The 24,857-nt window shown below is 42.4% G+C and overlaps 1 protein-coding gene across 1 annotated transcript; it reads right to left on the bottom strand.

Annotated features, from left to right (window-relative positions):
• Window positions 1-1,369: 1,369 nt before the first annotated feature.
• On the bottom strand, window positions 1,370-9,546 carry LOC124796104 (putative gustatory receptor 28b). Its single transcript, XM_047260191.1, has 2 exons — window positions 9,358-9,546; window positions 1,370-1,717 (listed from the first exon to the last, which is right to left on the bottom strand). Exons 1-2 carry the CDS (start codon window positions 9,544-9,546, stop codon window positions 1,370-1,372), a joined length of 537 nt encoding a protein of 178 aa, XP_047116147.1.
• Window positions 9,547-24,857: the final 15,311 nt, after the last annotated feature.

The raw sequence follows: 24,857 nt of genomic DNA, 5'->3' as shown, positions 1-24,857 counted from the left end.
AGAACAATTCAGTTTATTATTTTTATGATGCTTATGGTTAAAAGATATCTTTGACGTGGCACAGAGGTCAGTACTCTCTGCATACATTATGGAATAGGAAATCACACAAACTATCTGTCTTGCTGATATCTGACGTCATCAGTGAACCGTTCAGTAGGTAAGAGGAACCACATATCTCACCCAGACGAGTAAAGAGAAAAATTGTAAAAAGAAAAAATATTTAAATCAAACAAGTCCAAATAGTAGCAGCATACATCATGTGCCTCCTAGTGTTTTCTGAATATTTAAGTAAAAATTTTTTTTTACTCTAACGTTACTTGTGTGTTTTAAGGAATAACAAAGCAACTGACCCACGAGTAGTAAATCAGGCGTTTCTTAGATCTTCTAATAATAACTGTTAAATGTGGCAGTAAATCAGACCACAACAGCAACAACTTTACTTATTTTCTTCTATTCATATGCAAATTTTAAATATTATTGGAAACTGTAACTGCTTTACTATTAATGTTATGTAATACATAGTTCATATAGAGGGCGCCAACAGCCAACTGATATCCTCTCAGCAAAGCCTGGCTTCATTATATAGTAGTCTTGAAGGTACTGTGATAGGATCCTGAACAACAAGGGTTGATACACTAGGGAATCCATTAGAACGCTGAAATAATGGTATGTAATCTAATCACAAGTGGTGTAGTTTGTCATGAGTCATAATTTTTTTAATTGTCGTCTGACTATGTACTTCTTGTATGTTTAAAATTGATAATGGTTAGTTCCTGGCCGAAATCTGGATTTGTCTGAGTGATGTTAGAAAGGAAACGACTGACTGCTGCTATCCATCATTTTGAAAGCCATATCACAGTTGTTGAGTGCATTCCACATTCCTCATGGAAGGTAATTTGATATACTCAGTATTGATTGTTAGAATTTTTGACATCATAAATGAACTCACTACTGTATTAATTTTTTGTTAAAATGGAGCAGTCAACATAGCAAATTTATTCTATCTTAAAAATGGTAACCGATTTCGTTTATTACAACCATCTTCACCAGGGGCCACACAGTGGCCTGGAGCCACTGTGTGATACATGTGGTTTCTGTTCCCAACTATGATATCACTTATAGGTACAAGCATGCTTAAGTCCCCCTCTCGCAATCTCATAATTCTCATACCTTGCTAGAAATATTCAGAGTGTTTATGCATCTGTCAACCTGACATATAGGTTGAAACCAGAAGGTGGGTTAAGCTCTATGGAGCTGGAATGGAAATATTCAGTTAGTACATTTCTGATGTTTTATGGAAGGAGTGTATTCATGCATATATTGTGCGGCTAGGTAATCAATACTTTTGTTTAGTCTACATGATAAACATCTAGTGAGTAGCACTGAACTGTAAGTAAATTACAAGATAAGTAGTGACAGCCCCAACCATGGAGAGCACTATCGTCAGATCGATTGTGAAGAAACCACATGCTGTGAAGCACAGGCGCTGGTGCATCACCTGCTGCGAGAACAGCTGCAGCTGCTCACGCAGCTGTGCGTCGCTGGTGCCGACGTCTGTGATTGGAAGCAGTGCCTTGTGTACGAGTCGAGGAATTTGGCGAGTCTCGGCAGCTGCAGCGCTGGACACCCCTGTCACAGCCAACACACAAATCACATGAAGCAGCGCCCAGCAGCTGCTTATCAGAATCAGGAAATCCGCATGGCCATGAGATATCACCTAAAGGGAAAAAATGAAGAGTCAGACATTGAAACTACTACGTTAATAAGCTGTACAACATGCGAAATATCCATCAGTACTATTTACACACATTGGGTATTATATATGCTAATTATTATGTAAATATTTTGGCTTTATATCTGTTACTGCTTCATGTGGTGTCTGTGCAAGGAGGGTGTGAATACGATATTCACAAGCGACTTGTTACAATGTGTGGAACGTGTACACGGTCACGAAACGTGCTCGTGCAACACGAAAACGCACGTCCTCATATTAGTTGAAAACCACGGTTGCCGCCGCTGAAATAGGGTTCCAGCTGCCCTCACGCACTGTGGGCCCTTCTGATCACCAGGCCCTCAAGTAACCTTCTCGCTGACATTTCTCAGACTTCCAGGAACTGCAGCTAACAGTCAAGTGGTGGGTGCGACAGACACCAGATAAATGGTTCGAGAAGAGCCCACAAAAATTATAGGGGCCAAGTCAGCAGAAAATGGTGGGCGTGGAAGTACCTGAAATCTTATTGCAGCGATGTCAGTTGTGGTTTTCCGACGCCCATAGGGATAAGATTTGTTAAGTTTCAGCAGGTCTTTTGTGACGGTGCACGCTCCGAACACACGAAGAAGTATCATGTGTGAATACCTGCAGTGTTTATACCCTCCTTCCAGGGAAACCATGCCGTCCAGCAGTAGAAAAAATGAGCTGTACCGTGTAGGGATTACAGTTCTAGTGATCGACCTGCCACCTGCGGTTAAGCCACTGTACTGAATAATTGTAGATGCTATGATAAGTCAAATGGCGTACCGTGAATCATGGAAAAAATAAAAGTGTAAATCAATACGGAGCGCCCCTTGTAATTATCTTGTTACTAAGGTGAAATCTGTTTTACCACTCATCATTTACCCATATTTTGTGTGTACTATTTCCCTAACATAGAACTATATCTGCACAGGTGATACGTCTACGTAATGGAGGTGGTGTAAAAGTAATGAAGCTCCTATTTTTCTATGCTGTGGCGTATATTCCCATGTTACTCAGTGTATCTGAGTAGAATTTTTATCTCACTCTTGGTAACTTACAATATTAGGTTTAAGTGGTTTTGTAATTCCACAGTAGGGGCTTACATGTTTTTGCCTCGTTACCTTGGCCATACCAGTCTATCTGACTTGTGTTCCTCCTCAACACACTACAAGGGGAAGTACTCTCTCATCTGCTGCTGGGTACTCCTGTTTCCATTTGTGCTACTACAGGCAACGTTACCTAGGCCTTTCTTACATGGAAACTGCTTTACTCGCGATGCTAAGCTACTTCATAATGGGTGGGCGCTCATAACTATGTGATACTGAAATAACATTTGTGTACAACTTCTCTTGCCGGAATTTCACAGAACACAACGCAGGCGGTCGCTCCGGTAAATCCTCTCACAGGCCAAACTCTTGACAGATCGATACAGTATTATTCACCAGTTACATTTCAGTTGGGGAGAATCTCCCACCACTCGGTCTAATTTCAAGTGCACTACCCTCGCAACATGCATCAGCCAAACAAATCATGCAGATGTCTGACCTCTTCAGTATCACAAACAAAATTGTCTCGTAACGAACTGTAACACTCAAGGAAACCTAAAAACTGTTTCATATGAGGTTTTATACGATAATCTCACAGCAGTCACTCAACAAAAAAACCAAAGTGGATATCAAACCTCTTCAGCATCAGGAGCAAGACTGTGCTGCAATGAATCACAGTGGTGTTAGATAACCAAGCTGATTTTTAACACAGCTTTGGACGAGTTTTATTGTTTTCGTTTACCTTTTCATTGATAGGTGTACATAATTATTTCTAGTAGTTCTTTACATGGTCATGCAGTCTTCTCCAGGTGATGGCTAGCACTTGTGAAGGGAGACCCTACACCACCTTTAATTCCTTTTCAGAGCAATAATACACGCTGGACATTAAGTCTCGATCCCACTCAAAGAAATAACAGATTCTTTTTTTTTTATTATCAGTCTTCTGACTGGTTTGTTGCGGCTCGTTAACCTCTTCATCTAAGAGTAGCACGTGCAGCCTACGTCCTCGATTATTTTCTGGTTGTATTCCGATTTCTCGCTTCCTTTACAGTTTTTGCCCCCTACAGCTCCCTCTAGTACCATGGAAGTCATTCCCTCATATCTTAACTGATGTCCTATCATCATGTCACTTCTTCTTATCAGTGTTTTCCACATACCCTTTTCCTTTCCGATTCTGCACAGAACCTCCTCATTCTTTACCTTATCAGTCCACCTAATTTTCAAGATTTTCCTGTAGCACCACATCTCAAATGCTTCGAGTCTCTTCTGTTCCGGTATTCCGAAAGTCCATGTTTCACTGCCATACAATGCTTTACTCCAGACGTACATTCTCAGAATTTTCTTCCTCAAATTATGGCTGATATTTGATATTAGTAGATTTCTCTCGGGCAGGAGTGCCTTTTTTGCCATTGGTAGTCAGCTTTTGATGGCCTCCTTGCTCCGTCCGTCATAAGTTATTTTACTGCATAGGTAGCAGAATTCCCTAACTTCATTTACTTCGTGACCATCGATCCTGATGTTAAGTTTCTAGCTGTTCTCATTTCTACTGCTTCTCATTACCTTCGTCTTTCTTCGATTTACTCTCAGTAATACTCTGCACTCATTAGACTGTTCATTCCGTTCAGCAGATCATGTAATTCTTTTTCACTCAGGATAGCAATGTCATCAGCAAATCGTATCATTCATATCATTTCGCCTTCAATTTTAATTCCACTCCTGAACCTTTCTTTTATTTCCATCATTACTTCTTCGATGCACAGATTGAACAGCGGGAGCGAAGGGCTGCAGGCTGGTCTTAGCCCCTTTTTAGTACCAACACTTCGTACTTGGTCGTCCGCTGTTATTATTTCCTCTAGGGTGTTGTACATACTGTACATGACCCTTCTCTCCCTGTAGCTTACCCCAAGTTTTCTCAGATCTCGAACATCTTGCACCATTTTATACTGTGGAACGGCTTTTTCCAGGTCGACAATACCTATGAACGTATCTTTATTTTTCTTTAGTCTTGCTTCCTTTATTAACCACAACGTCAGAATTGCCTCTCTCGTACCTTTACCTTTTCATAAGCCAAAATGATCGTCATCTAGCTCGTCCTAAATTTTCTTTCCCATTCTTCTGTATATTATTCTTGTCAGCAACTTGGATGCATGAGCTGTTAAGCTGCTTCCGCGGTACTTCTCGCACCTGTCAGCTCTTGCCGTCTTTGGAATTATGTGTTGGATGCTTTTCCGAAAGTCAGATGGTACGTCGCCAGAGTCATAAATTCTACACTCCAACGTGAATAGTCGTTTTTTTTTTCGACACTTCCTCCAATGATTTTAGAAATTCTGATGGGATGCTATGTATCCCTACTACTTTATTTGATCTTAAGTCCTCCAAGGTTCTGTTAAATTCTGATTCTTGTACTGGAGCCCCTATCTCTTCTAAATTGACTCCTGTTTCTTCTTCTATCACATCTGACAAAGCTTCTCCCTCATAGAGGCTTTAAATGTATTCTTTCCACCTATCCGCTCTCTCCTCTGCATTTAAGAGTGGAATTCCCGTTGCATTCTTGTTACCACCCTTGCTTTTAATTTCACCGAATATTGTTCTGACTTTCCTACGTATTTTTTCCATTTCTTGACATTTTTCATGCAGCCATTTCGTCTTAGCTTCCCTGCACTTCCTAATTATTTCTTTCCTCGACGTCTTATATTTCTGTATTCCTGAATTTCGTGAAACGTTTTTCTACTTCCTCCTTTCATCGATCAGCTGAAGTTTTACTTATGTTACCCATGGTTTCTTTGCAGTAACCTTCTCTGTACCTATGTGTTCCTTTCCAACTTCCGTGATTGCTCATCTTAGAGATGTCCATTGTTCTTCAACTGTATTGCCTACTGAGCTATTCCTTATTGCTGTATCTATAGCCTTAGACAACTTCAACCGCATCTCGTTATTCCTTAGTACTTCCGTATCTCACTTCTTTGCGTATTGATTCTTCTTGAATAATCTCTCAAACTTCAGCCTACTCTTCATCACTACTACATGGTGATCTATGTCTGCTCCTCGGTACGCCTTAAATCCAATATCTGATTTCGGAATCTCTGTCTGTCCGTGATGTAATCTAACTGATATCTTCCCCCATAACTAGGCTTTTTCCAAGTATACCTCCTCCTCTTGTGATTTTTGAACAGAGTATTCGCTGTTACAAGCTGAAACTTGTTACAGAACTCAATTAGACTTTCTCCTCTCTCATTCCTTTTCCCAAACCCATATTCTTATTCTCTTCTAACCTTTTCTTCTACTCCTTCCCCTACAACTGCATTCCAGTCTCCCACGAATATTAGATTTTCATATCCCTTTACATACTGTAACGCCCGTCCAATATCCTCATACACTTTCTCTATCTCTTCATCTTCAGCTTGCGATGTCGGCATGTGTACTAGAACTATCGTTGTCGGTGTTGGTTTTCTGTCGAGTCTAATAAGAACAACCCTAACGCTGAACTGTTCGCAGCAACACACTCTCTGCCTTACCTTCCTATTCATAACGAATCCTACTCCCGTTACACCATTTTCTGGCGCTGTTGATATTACCCTGTACTCATTTGACCAGATATCCTTGTCTTCTTTTCACTTCAGCAGTGGACCCCTACTACAGTATATTTAGATAGAGCCTTTGCATTCTCTTTCCTGATTTTATAATTTCCCTAAAACGTTGAAGCTTCAGACATTCCACGTCCCGACTCGAAGAGCGATATATTTCCATTGATTTTTCAATATTTTCTCGTGGTAACCTCCCCCTTGGCAGTCCTCTCCTGGCTATACGAAAGGGGGACTATTCTGGAATACTTTGCCAATGGAGAGATCATCATGTTCAATTACAGGCCACACGTCCTGTGGATACACGTTACGGGTCTTTCATGCAGTGGTTTCCATTGCCGTCTGCCTCCTAATGTCGTTGATCATTGCTGATTCTTCCACCTTTAGGGGCAGTTTCCCACCTCAAGGACAAGAGAGTGCCCTGAACCTCTGTCCTCCCTTATGCCCTCTGTGACAAGGCCGTTTGCAGAATGAGGGGTGACTTCTTATGCCGGAAGTATTCGGCCGCCAATGCTGATCATTAATCAAAATTTAAACAGCGGTGAGATTCGAAACCGGGACCTAAGATATTTTGATTATGAATCAAAGACGCTACCCCTAGATATATGTAATTCATAGTTATAATCCCCTTCTGTGATGACGTGGATCTATTGTTTTAATTCGGATAATCAAGCTGAACACTTATCGATTTCAGAACATCTGGTAATTTAAGCACCTTTTATGTTAACTGGAGATGAGTTCATTCGAAAATTTCACGTACAAGCACGAAGAAAAGCAAAGATCTGGTAGCTTAAGAATAGTTTCCAAAGGACTGGAAGCTTTGCAGATAAATCACGCTCCGGCAGACCTTCAGTTCCACAATATTCTTTTCAGCAAACCGAAGAAACAGTGGAAAGAACTGAAGTATAATAAACGAGTTAGAGGTGCCAAAATCAACGATTTTGGAAGTGTTACACATTACGCTATAGAGGAAACCATACCACATTCAGGTGCTTCTAAAATTAGAACATGAATTTTACAAAGCTGAACAACTTGCGTGTTACAGCTCAATAAGAGGCTTTTGTAAGTCGTCTCTGCTAAGAAACCCTTAACGCGCCATATTACCCAAGGTTGTTGGTTGATGGGCTTATTCTGGGAGGGGACCAAACATCGAGGTCATCGGTCCCATCGGATTTTGGAGGGATGGGGAAGAATGTCGGCCGTGGCTTTTCAAAGCAACCATCCCAGCACTTGTCTGAAGCGATTTAGGGAAATCACAGGAAACGTAAATTAGGATGGGCGGACACGGCTTCGAACCGTCCTTCTTCCGAGGCATACCTGTTGACATACCCAGTATCTCCCCACACCATGATTACAGGAGTCAGAGCGCCACAGGTCTCAAGAATCGCCGATTACTGTTACATTTCACCGTCTGCAGCCACAATGGTGACGATCTCACGGTCAAAAGCAGAAGTGAGACTCATTTATAAACACTACAGATGTCCACTCAGTGTTCGAGATGATTTTCTTTACACTATGTAGTTCTCTGTTGTCTGTGTCATGGTGTTAGTAGTTAACGATCTAACCTGAGTTTGCATTAATATGTTCCCGAAAGTTCACGTGACATCCTGTCGGTTAAATCTGCGCCTATTATGTGCCTGAATGACATAGTCTATCGAACTGTCTTACACTCTCATCGTAGTGTAATCCTCGTGGGAGAACCCATGCCTATAGTTTTTTTCACTCTGTTGTCCAGAGTCCTCGTTGGTACTCGCTCCGTGGTAGTTGCTCTACAGACCTGCGTTATCTGTCGGCAGTTTATTCCCACGCACCTGATGCCAGTGATTCGACCTTGCTGCGCCTTGAGACCGAGCGGTTCTAGGCGCTTCAGTCCGGAACCGCGCTGCTGCTACGGTCACAGGTTCGAGTCCTGCCTCAGGCATGGAGGTGTGTGATGTCCTTACATTAGTTATGTTTAAGGAGTTCTAAGTTCTAGGGGGCTGATGACATCAGATGTTAAGTCCTATAGTGCTTAGAGATATCTGACCCATTTTTTTGATTCGACCTTCTATAGACCAAAAGGCGGCAATAAGCCGGTTGTGGACGCCCTATGGATCACAAACTAATAAGTCCTGTTAAAGCTGGAAAAACCCAACAGCCATGCACTCGCACTATTTTTCATTTGTAGGAATCGCTTTTACTACTGTTGAAACTACTGTCAATAATTTCACAGAAGGATCAAAAATCAATGAATATAACCCACAAATATGGAGACACTGAAGTATCAGTTTGTTAGTGATCCGACAAGGAGTTTACGGTGCAGGTTTTTTCGTCACTGTATTTATTTGAGTAGCCAATCTTTATAATTGTGTCAATTACATCATTTACAATATAACACTTAATAAAGGAATTGATCTTCGGTATTCACATTAAGGAACAAACGCTACCTTCCGTAATTTTCAGATAACTTTCACAAATATTTTTCTAATTCATTACGATCTTCTACTGACTCCTTTATCCAGTTATCGACGACATTATCTGCAAATCTCTTGTCTTTATGCATATGGTGAAACAAATTTTTGTGTATCAGTTTATGCTAACGTATCCTGTCTGTGAAAACTGCAAAGATTGCAAACCTTCCTAGTACCCTGTAGTCGAACGTCCTCGTACCTCATGTTACATACTGTAATTGCCCCAATGAAATCAGTATTTAATAACTGAGCCTGCTTGGTTAGGCTTTAGCGAAGAAGAATGTGACGAACCAGGAAAAGTCGCACTTTAGATACATCACCGCCTACGAAGACGGTAATCAGTGTCGAGCTTACCGCAAATAGAACGAGACAGCAATGAAAAAGTGTCTTTGACGTTCTCTTTGAAAAAACAAAAGAACTATTTGTTAAGGATAGCATATCCTGCTAACCTGCTAATAGAACGGGACAGCAAGGAAAAAGTGTATTTGATGTTCTCGTTAAAAAAACAAAAGCAGTATTGGTTAAGGACAGCAAATCCTGCTTACTTGGTAACGCAGTTTGACGGCCAGCATGAGGTTCAGGGCCGAGATGAAGTGAACGAAGTTGGCGGCGAGGCTTCCTAGGAGGGGCACCCCGTACGCCTGGTCCACCAGGGCGGCGGCGTCCAACAGTGAGTCATGAGCTTCCCGCAGCGACCGCACGGCTCTCGCGTCGCCACTGAGCTGAACATACATAGCTGTAGCTGCCATAGAAGCTGATTATACAGCTCTAAGTGAGCGAAAGTCTACTGTCTCTGGGTGCCCGGCATAACTGGAACATGCAGCAAAATTGTTCGTCACGCTCGGATGTTTCTATCTATTGTCTCCTACACTATCTAAACTCAAACATCGTTGTAATTACCGTGACACCGTCGGAAGGAGAGCGATCTCTATATCAATGTACAACAGCTTCCAATATGGAAAATATGTTGACCAGATCGCGGTTAATAAATATCGTGATTGCACGCTTCAGCAAAGTAGATCGTCATCTTCAGACCGTCGGATACGTAAATTAAACTACTGGCCATTAAAATTGCTACACCACGGAGATGACGTGCTACAGACGCGAAATTTAACCAACAGGAAGAAGATTCTGTGATATGCAAATGATTAGCTTTTCACAGCGTTCACAGCAACGTTGGCGCCGGTGGCGACACCTACAACGTGCTGACATGAGGAAAGAAATGGTTCAAATGGCTCTGAGCATATGGGACTTAACATCTATGGTCATCAGTCCCCTAGAACTTAGAACCACTTAAACCTAAGTAACCTAAGGACATCACACAACACCCAGTCATCACGAGGCAGAGAAAACTCCCTGACCCCCCCGGGAATCGACCCGGGAATCCGGGCGTGGGAAGCGAGAACGCTACCGCACGATCACGAGCTGCGGACCATGAGGAAAGTTTCCAACCGATTTCTCATAGAGAAACAGCAGTTAATCGGCGTTTCCTGGTGAAACGTTGTTGTGAAGCCTCGTGTAAGGAGAAGAAATGCCTACCAACACGTTTCCGACTCCGATAAAGGTCGGATTGTAGCCTATCGCGATTGCGGTTTATCGTATCGCGACACTGCTGCTCGTGTTGTTCGAGATCCAATGACTGTTAGCAGAGTATGGAATCGGTGGGTTCAGGAGGGTAATACGGAACGCCGTGCTGGATCCCAACGGCCTCGCAGTCGAGATGCCAAGCATCTTATCCGCATGGCTGTAACGGATCGTGCAGCCACGTCTCGATCCCTGAGTCAACAGATGGGAACGTTTGCAAGACAACAACCATCTGCACGAACAGTTCGACGACGTTTGCAGCAGCATGGACTACCAGCTCGGAGATCATGGCTGCGGTTACCATTAACGCTGCATCACAGTCAGGAGCGCTGGTGTACTCAATGACGAACCTGGGTGCACGAATGGCAAAACGTCACATTTTCGGATGAATCCAGGTTCAGTTTACAGCACCATCATGGTCGCATCCGTGTTGGGCAACATCGCGGTGAACCCACACTGGAAGCATGTGTTCGTCATCGCCGTACTGGCGTATCACCCGGCGTGATTGTATGGGGTGCCATTGGTTACACGTCTCGGTCACCTCTTGTTCGCATTGACGGCACTTTGAACAGTGGACGTTACATTTCAGATGTGATACGACCCGTGGCTCTACCCTTCATTCGATGCATGCGAAACCCTACATTTCAGTAGGATAATGCACGACCGCATGTTGCAGGTCCTGTAGGCGCATTTCTGGAAAATGTTCGACTGCTGCCCTGGCCAGCACATTCTCCAGACCTCTCACCAATTGAAAACGACTGGTCAATGGTGGCCGAGCAACTGGCTCGTCACAATACGCCAGTCACTGCTCTTAACGAACTGTGGTATCGTGTTGAATCTGCATGGGCAGCTGTACCTGTACACGCCATCCAAGCACTGTTTGACTCAACGCCCAGGCGTATCAAGAACGTTATTACGGCCAGAGGTGGTTGTTCTTGGTACTGATGTCTCAGGATCTATGCACCGAAATTGCGTGAAAATGTAATCACATGTCTTTTCTAGTATAATATATTTGTCCATTGAATACCCGTTTACCATCTGCATTTCTTCTTGGTGTAGCAATTGTAATGGCCAGTACTGTATAAAGCCCCTACGTACGGCACATTGTCGTATGGTCATTGGAAACCTATGATTTTACCTCCAAGTCTTCAGTGGTCAGATGGCACCGGGATTTACAATTCAAATACCTGATGACCTGAAGATGGCAATGTAACTATGCTGAAACTAGTAATCAAGATTGTTTCATCTGCGATCTGGGCAGTGAAACTTCTATTCCGGAACTTTTTTTTACATCAAACACCTGTATTCCAATTTTAATAAAACGATCACATACTCGAAATCCCTGTGGCAGGTTGCTTGTGTGATGCCTTCCAGGGGAAACAAAGTTGTGGTTTTCAGTACCTCATATGACGATTAACCTAAATTAAGAATTATAAATTCCGTCATACACTACTCATTAATAGGTATTACATTAAATTCACGGTTTAACACCGTACAACCTGTATTAGAGTTATAAACTGTGTATTTCTTTTTAGGGCAGCGTAAATGACAATGCACACATTACCCAGAACCAGATAATCAGAGCAGTAAGCGACTTCCAACAAATTTAATGCATAGTTCGAACTCTTTGGAAACGTTTTCTCGCTGACTTCCCCAACAAAATAATGAGAGGGAATAAGTTTACTGTTTATTACATTTTCGATATTCATGCAGTAAAAATTCTAAATAAGCCATTACTTTATTATTTATAGCTTCTTTACTACTAATCGTATTCCCACCACATTTTACAGATACTACCCAGAAATACCAATCAAGGAACCTGCACAGTTATATCAATGTACGGCGTATAGTTCACGAAATATGGAGTAAACACCGATATGTGTGCGACACAAGCTTTTCTTAAAATGAGGCACTACTAATCCATAGCATACTCATTCACTCTTTTATAATAATTCACTTAGCGATTTCCAGTTAATATTAAACATGATATTTTTTAAGTGGGAGTTCTACACTGTTAAGAGCAGCGAGTGACGAGATACCGAATGTTTTTAGATAAGCAAAATGAAATTCAGGGAGCATCAAAAAGAATCACTCAGTTCGGCACCTCTATAATTTGAAAATAATAAACATATAGCCGCGAGGAGTGGCTGCTCGGTTAGAGGCGCAATGTCACTGACTGCGCGACCTCTCCCGCAGGAGATTTGAGTCCTCCCTCGGGCATGGGTGTGTGTGTTGTTCTCAGCATAGGTCAGTTTAAGTTAGTTTAGCTAATGTGTAAGTCTAGGGACCGATGACCTCTGCATTTTGGTCGCTTAAGGTCTCACACACATTTTTGAATAAACATATAGAATGAATTTTGGTTTTTGATGTACGGAAAATTCAAAAAGATTTTTTAATAGTATTTCAAAGGTGTTTAATACGCCCCCTTGAGATGCACGGCATATATCACTGCGGTATTCAAATTGTTCCCACAATGCAGCGAGCATGTGATGAATTACATCTTCCACAGCAGCTATTATGTGATGTCTCAGTTCATTCATCGTTGTGGGTAACCGAGGACCACAAACAGTCTTTCATAAACAACCATAAGAAATAATTATATACAGGCAGGTCCGGTGACCCTGGTTTCCAGTGATCATTTGGTCCAGTGAGTCTGATCCATCATTTGGTAATCCTTTGATTTAATGATTCCCGCACTTTAAGATGCCACTGTGGCGGTGCTTTATCCTGTTAGTAAATGAAGTCATTCGAATCGGTCTCCAACTGTAGAAAAAGAAAGTTCTCAAGCATATTTAGATATGTGCTTCCTGTAACACTGTTGTCGGCAGAGAAAAATGGAACGTACACCGTTTTCCGTGAAACTGCGCAAATCACAATAAATTTTGGAAAGTCCCTCTCATTTTGTACAACTTCATGTGATTGGTTCGTACCCCAAATTCCCACATTATGATGATTCACTTGTCCAAGTAAATGAAATGTTGCCTCGTCGCTAAATACTAAGCGTGAAAGAAAACTGTCATCCTACATCTTCCTGAGAAGGAAATTACAGAACTCCATACGTTGTTGTTTATCGCCCTCGTGAAGAGCTTGCAGTAGCACAGTTTTCTATGGTTTAGTGTATAAAAGTCGACGCAACACACGCCAGACGGGATCATGTTGAGCTGTCAAGCTGCACGGCAAACGTATTTCTGCTGACTCCTTGTGAAACTATGGTGGATGCGTTCGACGTCTGTGTCAGTCACTTGGGGACGGCCCGGCGGTTTGCCTCTACACAAACAACCTGTTTCTCGGAATTGTTCATGCCATCATCCAACGCTCTGTTCTGTTCTAGGATCCACACCATACATAGTACGAAAGTCACGCTGAACAGTTACTACTGACACGCACTGCGCCAAACGTAGAACACAAAACGCTTTCTGTTGCCCTGACACCATTTTTACTACAACTGATGTCGGTTCACACTGCTGTTACCTAGCGGAAACGATGTAAGACTCGAGAGTTTGCTCTTTCCAAAAGTATTTTATTCACGCACATATCTCAAGTAACATATTAGTTATGATTTTCTTAAACTGGATGATTCTTTTTGTACACTCTGTATATTATGAGTGAAATCCGTACGGAGTAGTGTTGACTCCAGACTTAACGAATCGTACAGTAACCAGAGGTCTTCTCATACTGCAGAATAGAAATAGTATTCATAGGGATATAATTTTCAGGAAAAACACAGAGAATTGTAAGTGCAGAATGTTTACCCGTCCAGTTTAGACAAAATTCGTACACATACCGCAATAGCTGCAAACCGAGAAGCAAGTTAAAACATTCATTTTTATTTTCTATTTCATTATGTTTCATTTCATTATGCCTTTTGTATACATTCATTCTTAAAATGTAATGAACGATTTTAGTTATGTGTTTTCCAAATAGTTGATATGCCCCGCCACGACGTCCCTCCTATGCCATCCTCTTCATCTTAGAGTGCACTTGCATACCAAGTCCCCCATTATTTGTTTGGTAGATTCCAATTACTTCCTCTCCAGTTTGCATTCTCTACAACTCCCTCTGGAACCACGAAAGTTATTCCCTAATGCCCCCACACATGTACTAACAACCTCCCACTCATTCTTGGCAGTGTTCTCCATATTTGTTTCTCGATGATTCTGCAGATAACTTTTCTGCACACCTCACTTTCAAACTCTTTTGCAGCACCAAATCTCAAAATCTTCCATTGTCTCTTGTTTCAGTTTTCCTACTGTTCATGATTCAATAGCATACACTGCTGTGCTCCAAACCTTCATCCACAGATATTTCTTCTGAAATTAAGACTGATACTTGATACCAGTAGACCCATTTCGGACAGGAATTACCACTTTGCTTGTGCTAGTTAGCTAACTATTAATGTCTTGTTGATTGTCGTCGGTGTCTTATTTTGCGTCCATTGTAGCAGAATTCCTTAATTTGACTACTCTGTGGTCACCAATTTTGGTGTTAAGTTTGCCACTAATATCGTTTCTGCTACTTCACGTTAATGTAAAGGAATATAATTATACTGGGTGTTCTGAAATTCCCGTTACAAACTTGTAAGTCTTGTAGAGTCGAGTAAGCCCATAGTGTTTTGAACAGGAACCCATGTCCGGAAACGTCATTCATCGATGCAACAGGGCGTCAAAGGTATAGGTGCCGGCCTCTGTAAATGTATGTGTACCCAGGACGATTCCGTGGTGATATTACTTTCAAGGCTGATGGAGAACGTTAAATGTGTCAATCTGAGGTAAAGATACCACTACCGGAAACAAACGGTTCGAAAGTTATAAGCGAAACCCGTTCTGACACCTCTGATCGTGGAATACATGTAATGGTACTGCTGTTACTAAGATCGTAGAGTAAGCATCTTTCAGAGGTTGCAGAATATACACAAAACATGAAATAATGTCTAGTAAGCATGTTCTCTAAAATGCGTTCCTTAAGATCGATGACTACTTGTTAAATAGAGGAGATGTGTTTTGCACTTGCGAAGATGAACAAGTGCTCATAGCTCACAGGGTACGCACTTCCCATCCCATGTTTACTAGACATTTTTCCTTCTTTTGGTCCATACTACCACTTACGAAAGTTGTATACACTAAATTCTTAGCTGTAACAGTACCAGTACATATACTCCACTATACAGGGCTATTACAAATGATTGAAGCGATTTCATAAATTCACTGTAGCTCCATTCATTGACATATGGTCACGACACACTACAGATACGTAGAAAAACTCATAAAGTTTTGTTCGGCTGAAGCCGCACTTCAGGTTTCTGCCGCCAGAGCGCTCGAGAGCGCAGTGAGACAAAATGGCGACAGGAGCCGAGATAGCGTATGTCGTGCTTGAAATGAACTCACATCAGTCAGTAATAACAGTACAACGACACTTCAGGACGAAGTTCAACAAAGATCCACCAACTGCTAACTCCATTCGGCGATGGTATGTGCAGTTTAAAGCTTCTGGATGCCTCTGTAGGGGGAAATCAACGGGTCGGCCTGCACTGAGCGAAGAAACGGTTGAACGCGTGCGGGCAAGTTTCACGCGTAGCCCGCGGAAGTCGACTAATAAAGCAAGCAGCGAGCTAAACGTACCACAGCCGACGGTTTGGAAAATCTTACGGAAAAGGCTAAAGCAGAAGGCTTACCGTTTACAATTGCTACAAGCCCTGACACCAGATGACAAAGTCAAACGATTTGAATTTTCGGCGCGGTTGCAACAGCTCATGGAAGAGGATGCGTTCAGTGCGAAACTTGTTTTCAGTGATGAAGCAACATTTTTTCTTAATGGTGAAGTGAACAGACACAATGTGCGAATCTGGGCGGTAGAGAATCCTCACGCATTCGTGCAGCAAATTCGCAATTCACCATAAGTTAGTTTTGTGCAATCTCACGGTTTAAAGTTTACGGCCCCTTTTTCTTCTGCGAAAAAACGTTACAGGACACGTGTGTCTGGACATGCTGTAAAATTGGCTCATGCCACAACTGGAGACCGACAGCGCCGACCTCATCTTTCAACAGGATGGTGCTCCACCGCACTTCCATCATGATGTTCGGCACTTCTTAAACAGGAGATTGGAAAACCGATGGATCGGTCGTGGTGGAGATCATGATCAGCAATTCATGTCATGGCCTCCACGCTCTCCCGACTTAACCCCATGCGATTTCTTTCTGTGGGGTTGTTTGAAAGATTCAGTGTTTAATCCTCCTCTACCAAGAAACGTGCCAGAACTGCGAGCTCGCATCAACGATGCTTTCGAACTCATTGATGGGGACATGCTGCGCCGAGTGTGGGAGGAACTTGATTATCGGCTTGATGTCTGCCGAATCACTAAAGGGGCACATATCGAACATTTGTGAATGCCTAAAAAAACTTTTTGAGTTTTTGCATGTGTGTGCAAAGCATTGTGAAAATATCTCAAATAATAAAGTTATTGTAGAGCTGTGAAATCGCTTCAATCTTTTGTAATAACCCTGTATATGTTTTAGCCTATAACTTTCGACTCGTTCCCTTCTAGGAAAGGGACCCTTGCCTCATATTGGTACATTTAGCCTTCTCCCTCATCGTACAAAGGTATTAACGGCATCACCGGATCACGCTGTATATACATACATTTATAGGTGCCGGTGCAAGTAACTTTGAGACCCTGTAGCGTCGCTGGATGAGGTTTCCAGACATTGTTTCCTATTCAGTATATTATGCAGTCACTCCCCTCTACACGCCCAGAAGATTGTATCGGGAATTTCCGAGTACCGCGTTGAAGAACTTCGAGCACAACAAAGAGACCTTGCTGTCTGAAATCACAGTTACAGCCAACGCTCATTGGTCGTTGAACTGCGTGAATATCGGAAGCATTCGCTTCTGAGACCTCTGTATGCCAATGGCTACTGACGGTTACGGTATCGACCCATTCGTCGACCCCCTTCCAGAGCGTTCAGCGTGACAAACAAACACAGACATTACCGCGGAGCAGCAAGGGACAGCAGCATTTGAACTGGTACGAACAGGCTCTTCATCGTTCGAGAAGCTTAAGCAACAAAACCACGCCCAGATTTCATCAATGGCAGCCCTGGAGTCTTCGACGTAAGAACTTCTCTGAGGCTATAGATATTGCGATAAGTAATAGCTTAGTAAGAAGTTCAGTTAAAGAGGAATGGTAATCTCTAAAAACGGCATCATAGAAGTTGGGAAGGAAACTGTTGGTATACAGTACGTAACTGGAAAGAACCAATGGCTAACGCAAGAAATACTTCAGTTCATTGCTAAAAGAAGGAAATACAAAAACGTTCAAGGCCATTCAGGAATACAGAAATAGAAGTCAAATAGGAAATAAATAAATAAGAAGTCAGGGAACCAAAGGCGAAATGGCTGCCTAATAAATGTGAAGAAATCAAAATCGAAATGATTGTCGGAAGGATTCACTCTGCATATAGGAAAAACAAAACAACCTTCGCTGAAAATTAAAAAAAGGAAAGGGCTTTAACATTATGACTGCGATGGGAATCCCACTGTTAAATGCAATGAACAGGTCGGATTGATTGAAATAAGACATTGAAGGTCTCTGTGAAAGGCAGGACTAGTCTAATGTAGAAGAATAAACAGGAGTCGATATAGAAGGGATAGGAGATCCATTGTAGAATCTGAATTCAAAGGAGCTTTGGTAGACATGAGACCGAATAATGCAGAAGGGATAGGCAACATACCATAAGAATTTCTAAAATCATAGGGAGAAATAGCTACAAAACGACTAGTAACGTTGGTGTGGAAAATGTATGAGTTTGGAGATATACCATCTGACCTTCTGGATCATATAATCCAAATAATTTCGAAGACTACAAGAGCCAACAGCTGCGAGAATTGTCGCACAATCATCTTAGCAGGTCATGCATCCAAGCTGTTGGAAAGAATAATGTACGGAAGAATGGGAAAGAAAATTCTGGATGTGTTAGATGACGAGCAGTTTCACTTTAGAAATGGTAATGGGTTCCAGAGAGACAATTTTGATATTGCGGTTGATAACGGAAGCAAGGCTAAAGAAAAATCAAGACTCTTTCATAAGTTCTGCCAACCTGGAAAAAGCGTTCCACAGTGTAAAATGGTCAACATGTTGGAAGGTCTCAGGAGAATCGATCAAAGCTATAGGGAAAGACGGGTAACATACATTATGTACTAAGAGGGATCAACAAGCACGGGAGACGAAGAACGAAGTCCTGGGATTCAAAAGGGTGTAAGACAGGAACATAGTCTGTCGCCCATAACGATCAATCTATACACCAAAGAAACAATTACAGAAATAAGTAAATGGTTCAAGAGTGGAATTAATACTCAAGGTGAACGGATATCAATGATAAGATTCACTGATGACATTGCTGTGAACAACAATAACAGGATCTGTTGAGTGGAATGAACAGTCTAATGAGTACAGAATATGGTCGGAGAGCAAATCGAAGAAAGAGGAAACTGATGAGAAACAGTAGAAATGGGAACAGCGAGAAACTTAACATGAGGATTGGTTATCACGAAGTAGATGGCGTTAAGGGACTATGCCAAAAAAAATGTTGGAATGTGTGTGAATTCCTATGGTACCAAACTGCAGCGTCATTGGTACCCAGACTTACACACTACTGAAACTAACTTGTGCTAAGAACAACACACACATCCATGCCCGAGGGAGGGCTCGAACCTCCTGCAGGAGGTGCCGCGCAGTTCGTGAGATGGCGTCCGAAACCGCGTGGCCACTCCGCGCGGCGAATTCTGCTACCTAGGCAGCAAGATAACCCATGACGGTTGGAGCAAGAAGGTCATCAGAAGTAGGCCAGCACTGGCAAAAAGGCCACTCCTGTCCAAGAGAAGTCATCTGGCATCAAACAAAGGCCTTAATTTGAGGAAAAAATTACTGGGAACGTACGTTTGGAGACTAGCATTGTACGGCAGTGAAACATGGATTGTGGGAAAAGCAAAAAAAAAAAAAAAAAAAAAAAAAATAGAATCTAAGCATTTGGGATGTGATGTTACAGAAGAATGTTCAAAATTACTTGGACTGATGAGGTAAGGATTGTGGAGATTGTCCGAAGTATCAGCAAGGAAACGGATATACAGAAAGCAGTATTAAGAAGCAGTGGCAGGATGGTAGGACATCTGTTAAGATATCAGGAAATAACTTTCATTGTGCTGGAGAGGGCTGTAGAAAGTAAAAACTCCAGAGGGAAACAGAGACTGGAATACACCCAGAAAGATATTGAGAACGTTGTTTGCAATTTCTACCTTGAGACGAAGAGGATGGCACAGGAAAGAACTTCATGCCGGGGATGCATCAACCCATTCAGAAGATGGAAACACAACATGATATCATGTAGTTTTATGGTATAACTGCCGGAAAGTGGAGGGCATAATTTGATCATACGTGGGGTGAAACTCAGCTTGATATACGAAAATTTTTCTGGTCTCTTTTTGTTGGTTACTAGACGTATTTGTTGTATATGATAAGAGAATAAGAGAGATGCGAATTACAGCATGTACTAGGAGGTCTTCTCGATCCTCATTCCTTCACCATGATGTGATGTTGGATGGGAGTATAGGTGAGATGAAGCGAGGAGTGTGAAAACGATAAAATTGAGACACACTGGTGAGCCAGGAGCTAGAGTGGTTAAAAAATAAGCGTTAGTAAATGTACAGGATCAAATGCGACCGTGACAGAAGTCTGAAGGCAGACTGTAAAGAGTTGTAGGTTAATTAGTGCCTAATTTACAGAAAAAATTTCTACGGGAATTCGAGAGATGAGTTTTTCTTAGAAGAGAGGAGCTCTTAGAGAATAAAACTGTAGTGGAACTTCATGCAGAAGACGGAGCCCAGGATCGTATTCACGCCTCAGCCACAGCCAGCCGTTGCTGGACATAGAATTGCATGATCAGTGCACGCAAAAGCCTCCATGTCGTCAGACGCAAACCTCTTGGCATCTGAATCAGTCTTACTACGGCCAACCTACCGCTGGTTATCGTTAGACCAGCTGGACAACGAAACACAGTCCGGTGTGCAATAGCGACAGCCTTGGATTCTGTCCTCTTACCGTGACTACTGTCACAGTACCATGAACAAGAGACCATTGCTGGACTACCGAAACCATTGCAGCGAACACTCCACTGCCATCTCGGGTCTGCCCGCCTCCTAAATCTGGCCAGTCGTTCAGGGTTAGATCCTGACAGCACCTTAGTTTGCCATAATGCCTGTCGCCACCAGCATCTACCTCACGCTGCAGAGAACCATGCGCTAGTTTGTCGTGATACTTTGCCTATAATCTCTGACCTGAATTCAGATGTTGTCTTCCATCATAGTCAACCTATCAGTTGACTGATAAATATTCTGAGCCATCAACAAACGTTGTCGTCCAAGAGTCAAGCTAAAAGTTAATACAGGGTGTTACAAAAAGGTACGGCCAAACTTTCAGGAAACATTCCTCACACACAAAGAAAGAAAACATGTTATGCGGACATGTGTCCGGAAACGCTTACTTTCCATGTTAGAGCTCATTTTATTACTTCTCTTCAAATCACTTTAATCATGGAATGGAAACACACAGCAACAGAACGTACCAGCGTGACTTCAAACACTTTGTTACAGGAAATGTTCAAAATGTCCTCCGTTAGCGAGGATACATGCATCCACCCTCCGTCGCATGGGATCCCTGATGCGCTGATGCAGCCCTGGAGAATGGCGTATTGTATCACAGCCGTCGACAGTACGAGCACGAAGACTCTCTACATTTGGTACCGGGGTTGCGTAGAAAAGAGCTTTCAAATGCCCCCATAAATGAAAGTCAAGAGGGTTGAGGTCAGGAGAGCGTGGAGGCCATGGAATTGGTCCGCCTCTACCAATTCATCGGTCACCGAATCTGTTGTTGAGAAGCGTACGAACACGTCGACTAAAATGTGCGGGAGCTCCATCGCGTATGAACCACATGTTGTGTCGTACTTGTAAAGGCACATGTTCTAGCAGCACAGGAAGAATATCCCGTATGAAATCATGATAACGTGCTCCATTGAGCGTACGTGGACGAAACTAAATGAGCTCTAACGTGGAAATTAAGCGTTTCCGGACACATGTCCACATAACATCTTTTCTTGATTTGTGTGTGAGGAATGTTTCCTGAAAGTTTGGCCGTACCTTTTTGTAACACACTGTATTAAATAGGGAAGTAATTCGAATGAGGATCCCTAGACATGAAATACGTTTATTTTACCATTTACGTCCACAGATAATTGTAGAATCTTCGAGCACGCAGGAATTACTACAGACACACTAATCAGCCAGAACATTTTGAGCACCCGTCCAAGCCGATAGCAGCGTCACCTGATGACGAGTGACTGCTAGCTAGGCACATGCACGATGCATCAGTTAGCGTGCTGTCCATGTGTAGAATGGGGAAGGCCACGATCGACCTGAGTCTGGCCGAGGACACATTGTGACGTCCTGGAGGCCTGGAGACTCAGTGCGAGCATATCGAAAACTGCACGACTCGTCAGGTGGTCGAGTAGAGCTGTGCTGAGAATCTTCAACATGTGACGAAACCAAGGTGAAACTATGTCCAAACGCCGTGGCGTTGGGCGGCCGCCCCTCATTACAGATGCCAGACGTCTTAGGCTGGGTAAATTTGTAAAACAGGCTAGGCGGCTGTGGCGAAACTAACATCGGACTTTAATGCTGGATAGAGTACAGGTGTGTCTGAACACACAGTGCAACGAACACTCCTAACGATGGGCCTCCGCAGCCAACGACCCATGCACATGCCAGTGCTAACATCAGAACATCGCGAACTACGACTGAAGCCGCCACGTGATAGTCGGCACTGAACTTTGGCACAGTGGCAGAGAACTGCATGGTCTGATGAATCGCGATATCTTCTTCATCATACCGATGGGCGCGCGCGAATGCTTCATCTTGTAGGGGAACACCTGTAATGATGGATGGTTCCATTGTGCTCTTGGGAAAATTTACGTGGGCTTCCACGGATCCAGTGGAGCTCGTGTGAGGCAACATGATGATCAAGAAGTATGATACACTGCTGGCAGACCCCTTAATGATGATCATGTTTCCCAACAGCAGTGAAATTTTTCAGCAAGATAATACCAGGAGTGTGATGGAGTGATTCGAGGAACACAATGTCGCGTACCAGGTGGTGTGGTGGCGCCCCAACTGGGCATATTGAAGCCTGTCGAACACATCTAGGATGACACTGAATGTGGCACCAGAACTCATCGCCACCCTTTCCGGAATTTACGGGAATCTGGTGACTAGTGTGTGCAGACGTGATGCCATCTGCCCTCAGCGAACTACCAAGGCCTCACTGCTTCCAAGCCACAATGCATCGCCATTGTTATGCGTGCAAAAGGTGGACATACTGGCTGTTAATAGATGGTGATACAGCACTAGCTGATCAGTTTATATTTGTCTGTATGATCCATGATTTACTGTATAATATGTCTTAAATGACCACAAATTTTTGGCAACTGTTAGGCATCATTTGATTGATTGAAGCTGGAAAATGCAAGCAACAACAGTACCGAATTGAATTATTTAAACATAGGTTTAGCTCAATGGAAAGTGGGTGTAATTTAGGAACTGTAACTGTTAACACTAGCAACTACAACAGGAATCTCTACACCGCTACTTCTGAAGAAGCAAAATGAAATTAAAACTTCCTTCTCGAACGCTAAGCCTTAACGGCAGTTGTACGTTATTTATTCCTTTTTAATTAACGATTTACATGTCTATCATAGGGTTAGAGGTTGCGTTTTGGAGGGGTATCTATCAGCAGCGGTGATGTCCGTTGTCATCCTTTTATCGAGATTATTTGAAAATGCCATTGAAAGCACTGAAATGAAAGTTGTTGAATTAATTTCTTAGTATCACGACATACCGGTACTAAAATCTATAAGGATTATGTTGTTGTGGACTCGTGGTCACATTACAGAAATCTCGATTTCGATAGAGATTAGACTTGAAGTGATATGAGGAATAATTATTTTCGAGAAGGGTTAAGAGAGAGAATGTAGCTTGTGGAAGTTTGGTATGGTATCAGTTAAACTGGGAAAAGATTAGATGAAACTGTAATTCGAAAAAAGCACAAGGTAGGATAGGTTACAACTCACAGGCTCTTTTAATAGACTTGGATGGTGAGATGGTTGAACTTCCGCTGGAAAAGAACTCACTCCCCTTTGGAAAAATCACTTATTTTAATGGACTTTTCCTTCTGTACTCCACATCATTGCTAGAATAATTCCCCTTTGTCATGCTCCATTTATGTACTATCCTTACTGTGTCACGTGCTTTGTTTTAATAGCCACTAATACAGTGCACTGTGATTGGCAGTTTTGTTTTCATGACTGGTGTAATGTTACTGTGACATCAAGGGTTCCACCATTTTGATCCGTGACATCATGCAGTCAAAGTCAGCGACATGCTAGATCACATCACAGTAAAGGGGGTGTGACTCATGACCTTGCGGGTATGGTACTGGCATGTAAATGTGCCATCACAATTCGAATTGTTTTGCTTCTGGGAACTATTCTTGTCTTACTGGCGTCGATAATTCTCAAATAGATTTGCTTATTGCAAGAGTCACAACATGCTACAAAAGTTACAGTTTGCTGAGACAGTGGCATATGGAGCAAGTGACTACAATTTCTTTTAACGTTAGTGATGTATTGGACAATTTGCTAAAATTTCATGCATCAGTGATGATGTTTGGAGAAATTTGTTATAATTTTTTGATGCTTTAGAATGTATTTAAGAACCTAGCTGCCACCCGCTATCATTTCATGCCACGTACATTGTCAGCTTCTGGGTCAGAATAGTATTTGTCATGAAGTAGCTGATTCCCACTGTCGATGTGTTACAATTATGCTATGACCTGTCGATATCCTGGGCAGCCTGTTACAATTTTGATATAACAGGGGCAATTTACTATAATGTTTGTTGTAAGATCGATGTATGCGACAATGTGCTACAATTCTGATATAAAACAGTGACGCATATAGCAAATCGTTACTTCTTGATGATGTGCGGGACAATTGTTACAATTACCACATCGAGCGAGATGGTGTAGTGGTTAGCACACTTGATTCGCATTCGGGAGGACAATGGTTCACAGCCACATCCGGCCATCCTGATTTAGGTTTTCTGTGATTTCCCTAAATTACTTCCTTTGAAATGGCGCGGCCAACTTCCTTCCCCATCCTTCCCTAGTCCGATGGGACCGATGACCTCACTGTTTGGTCCCCTGCGCCGAATCAACGAACCAATCAACAATTATGCCATAACATGTCGAAGAACGGGGCAAATTGTATAAATTTTGCTATAACATTAGGTCATTGGTTTCAGTTCCGGTAATTTGTTATCATCTGTGGTAATTTGTAGCAATTTTGTTTCATGCTTATTGGAA

Source organism: Schistocerca piceifrons, chromosome 4 (genome assembly GCF_021461385.2).
Source record: "Schistocerca piceifrons isolate TAMUIC-IGC-003096 chromosome 4, iqSchPice1.1, whole genome shotgun sequence".
Classification (NCBI taxonomy): domain Eukaryota; kingdom Metazoa; phylum Arthropoda; class Insecta; order Orthoptera; family Acrididae; genus Schistocerca; species Schistocerca piceifrons.
The sequence above is the reverse complement of the archived record's forward strand: the minus strand, read 5'-3'. Positions and strand labels throughout refer to the sequence as shown.